The 3795-nt window shown below is 37.1% G+C and overlaps 1 protein-coding gene across 1 annotated transcript; it reads right to left on the reverse strand.

Moving 5' to 3' along the window:
* Positions 1–204: 204 nt before the first annotated feature.
* On the reverse strand, positions 205–2844 carry LOC145061753 (Ubiquitin fusion degradation UFD1 family protein). The gene is made up of 3 exons (XM_079009306.1): positions 2372–2844; positions 813–2105; positions 205–629 (listed from the first exon to the last, which is right to left on the reverse strand). The coding sequence occupies exons 1-3, from the start codon at positions 2552–2554 to the stop codon at positions 402–404; spliced, it is 1704 nt and encodes a 567-aa protein (XP_078865432.1). The 5' UTR covers positions 2555–2844; the 3' UTR covers positions 205–401.
* Between the last annotated feature and the right edge of the window lie 951 nt (positions 2845–3795).

Raw genomic sequence — 3795 nt, forward strand, 5'->3', positions numbered from 1 at the left:
GAAAGATGAGTCATGTTGCATTGATGTGGAAGTAATTGTAAAATCTAATACGGTATATTTAAAAGACCAGTACAGTAACATTATATCGGTGTGGATGGTCTAAAAAAAATAAAAGATATTCTACTTGTATATTAATTTTGTGAATGTATTAGATATTTCTTAACAATCAAGTCTTACATGTTATATATAAGACGTTCCACAAAATTTAATAAACACCAACCAAATTTCATACAAAACCTCCTGTTGGCTTAAATCAAGAAACAAAGACAATTCAAGTGGTCTCACATATAAATCACAGATTTACACCAATACCACAATCAATAACATCAATTTACACAACCAACAACCCCTTCAATCAACCAATATCATAAACAATCATACTTTCAATAACAAGCACCAAATCAATTCTTCTGATGAACCGCTATTTGATGAATATCCATTTCTTTCAACATAACCGCCCGCCCACAAGAGTCACACGGGGCAGTCCGGGACCCACATCGACTCTCATGCTCTGAAAGTCCTTTTAACCGATCCCGCGCATCCACCGCCAGTGTCCCCGCTTCCACCATATCCCCACAAAATCTACATATCACCAAACGTAGTGCGCACTCTGACGCCTGATGTTCCACCTATAATAAACAAAACCCTCATCATTATGTAAAATAACTTCACATAACAGACTCTACTGCGTTTGACATGACATATCAGGTTGTACTGCGATTGCGATTGATATGTACTGGACTAGGACTAATGTCAATGGGACAAAATTTGTACTCAATAAGACTATTTTATTGTATGAAATATTTGCTTACCATTTGTGTTTTTTCAAGGGTGATCCCACAAGGACAAAGTAAAGGCTCATGGAACACTTTCATATGTTTTTCAATCTCTCTACAATGAAAAGCCAACCCACATTTCACACAATGCACATGATTCTTAACCTCTTCAACCCTAAGAACAACCCCACACCCATCATGCTCACAAACAACATTATGTCTTCTACAATACGCTTCATGAAGCCCTATAGTCCTCAAAGGTATATAATGCTTACAATTTCCACACTCCACAGTATCCACCAATGAAGAAGAAGAAGAAGACACACTTTGTTGACCTTGTTGACTTACATTTGTGGTGGGAATATCTTGAATGTTTACTATAACATTATATTTTGTGGTACCCTTGAACCCATATACACCTACACTATATCCACCAATACCCACATTGTGATCTTTTGACCCGAGAACCAAACTTTTTGAGCCCATGTCATGTGAAGACCAACCGTGCTGATGTGTACTCGGGAACAAAAGCGGGTGTCGCGAAAGATAAAGATCGGTGTCGCAATCTTTCGCTTCTGAATCTAATTTCACTTCAATTTCAGCATACCCAGATGAAATTTTCCCCCATATTTCATCGTTTATTGTGAATTTGTAATATATGTAATCACCTTCGTTTATGATTCCTGATTCGGGTTTTCCAAATGTTAGTGGCTTTAGAACATGTTGGGTGTTGTTTTCGGGAAGTGAATCGGGACCCACGATGTCGACTTCTATATCGGTTTCAAGAACGGATACACTCGGTGAAGGTTTGAGCTCGAGGACATGGAGATGATAAGTCAACACACCATGTTTGACTGTTAAAATGTCGTTTTGAGAAAGGGTTGCGTGTTGGCGAAGGGTTGTTTCAAGGACTGCTTTGTGGTTGGGTATGTCTGAGAATCCGAGTTCTTGTGATTGAAGCTTTGCGTATGTTCCTTTTGGAAGCCATACGTATTTGACTTCGATTAGAGGGGTAATTGGGTCTTTTTTGGAGTATAGGTTGTTCCAGATGTGAGGAGGGATGATAACAGTACCTTCATCTGCAGTGAATTCGAGGACACCAGCATGCGTTGTTATGGTTTCTGATGGAGAAGAGTTGTTTTGGTGATGTACTGATAGTTGGAAATGGAGGGGGCCTTTGTCGAAAGCACCTTCACTGGATAAATCGTTGAAACAGGAAGGTGGGAGTTTGATTTTATCACCGGAGCCTTCGAATGGTACAGCTTCAAGAACACGATTGAAAGAGATTCCTCTTCCGACGAGTATGTTTTCTTCCATCTGTTGATCTGCCTGAATAATAGCAAAATGATCGAAGATTAAAATGTTGCAATTTAGTCGTTATTGTGTTTCTGTGCCCTAAAACATTATGAAGTTGGATTACATGAGTCGTATCAAGTAATCAATACATAGAATCTGATGAAAATCGTGATTTCAATCATGAATGTATTTATTCAATGGAATTGGATAACAATCGTTAAAGATGAATAAACAAAATGGCATTGATTTCAATCACTTGACAATCAATCGAGAAGAACAAAAGGGGGGAAATGATGTACCTTAAGTTGGGCTTCCATGGCATCGATTCTACGAGCTCTCTGAGAAGCCTCGATCGCCTCACGCTGACGATTAGCTTCTTGTTTGGCCTTTCTCTCTTTATCTAATCTTGCCCTCGCCTTCTCTTTTCTATCCTTTTGCTCTTTCTCCAATTTCTCTCTCGCTCTTCTCAACTCAAAATCCATCTTCTATAAACTTCACAGATCTCCAACAACAACTTCAATGTCAATATGAATCTTCGATACGTTTGATTATCGATCCGATTTAATATACTTTAGAAAATCTGCAAATTAAGCTTTGCCCTGTTCCTCAAGAAACTTGGTTAGGTTTTTTCCTTCCTCTTTCCAGTTTCCACTTGATATTTGTAGTTTTACATGCGATCCCAAATAATAATATGACAAGATAATTGTAATGGATCGAGAAGCATCCACTACCTTCGTAGCTTTCCTTCTTCGGTTTGAAGTCTTCAATGGAGGCTGGCCCGGGTTTCTCGAAGCCCAAATTCAAACAGCTTGCCGTGTGTTCATACGAAGGTCCGATGATCAAATATAGTTTTAAAAATAGACACATGTTCATGTTGGTTTGATTTAATATTTTAAGATGTAATTCGGTTCGGCCCACAACGAAAACAAAACCAAACAAGTATCTTTCCCATTTTATTTTCCTAACAATGGTTGTAAGGTTTATTAAGATCAGGATTTTTTTTAAATATTATTTTATATTTTATAAAATTATGGTTGTAAATTAGATTCAGAATCGATTATCAAAATTAACTAGTTTTCAAATTTACTTGCAATGTCTTGTTTGTACATAGACCTGACAAACGTGTCGTGTCAGGACATTAATGTCACACCTCAAAACCAGAACGGCGGAAACGTTCAGGGATGGAGGACGTCATGTACAGTATCACAACAATGCATAGTAGTAAACAAGCAACAACATCATCCATTGCATTAATAATATAATTTAATACAAATGTGTTCTGTGAAGTTTAATAGACACCAAAAATGTAAATCAAAATATGAGATGAGCCTTGAATGTGCTCCATCTTCTCAAAAGCCTGGCATAGGTACCTGTCTACTGATGACCTGAGAATACAAGTTATTTTGAAAGAGTTGATCAGCTTTAAAGCTGGTGAGTTCATAAGTATTTCAGTGTCAACGTTTGTATGAAAGTGTTTGTATGTACTTGATGTATAAGTTTGTAAATGTTTGTATCTCCTAGAAAATCCTATATTTTCTACTAAACGTAGCCTTCTACCAAGGCATCAATTGAAATGTATGTTTGTTTCTTGTAAAAGTGTGTATTTTCCCAAGTGTGACTACCATTAACCAAAAATATAGTTTTTACATTACTGTTCATTGTGTGAAAATCACAAAGTGAATGCAATGGGGAAATATTAAAGCACTGTAGTGTTGTATTAAGT

This window comes from Lactuca serriola, chromosome 7 (genome assembly GCF_051521515.1).
Source record: "Lactuca serriola cultivar US96UC23 chromosome 7, Lser_US96UC23_V15, whole genome shotgun sequence".
Lineage (NCBI taxonomy): Eukaryota > Viridiplantae > Streptophyta > Magnoliopsida > Asterales > Asteraceae > Lactuca > Lactuca serriola.

Coding starts and splice junctions, on each gene's coding strand:
- LOC145061753 (XM_079009306.1), bottom strand. CDS start 2,554: ATGGATTTTGAGTTGAGAAGAGCGAGAGAGAAATTGGAGAAAGAGCAA. Junction 2,106..2,371: donor CCATGGAAGCCCAACTTAAG/GTACATCATTTC, acceptor GCTATTATTCAG/GCAGATCAACAGATGGAAGA. Junction 630..812: donor CCCTTGAAAAAACACAAATG/GTAAGCAAATAT, acceptor TGTTTATTATAG/GTGGAACATCAGGCGTCAGA.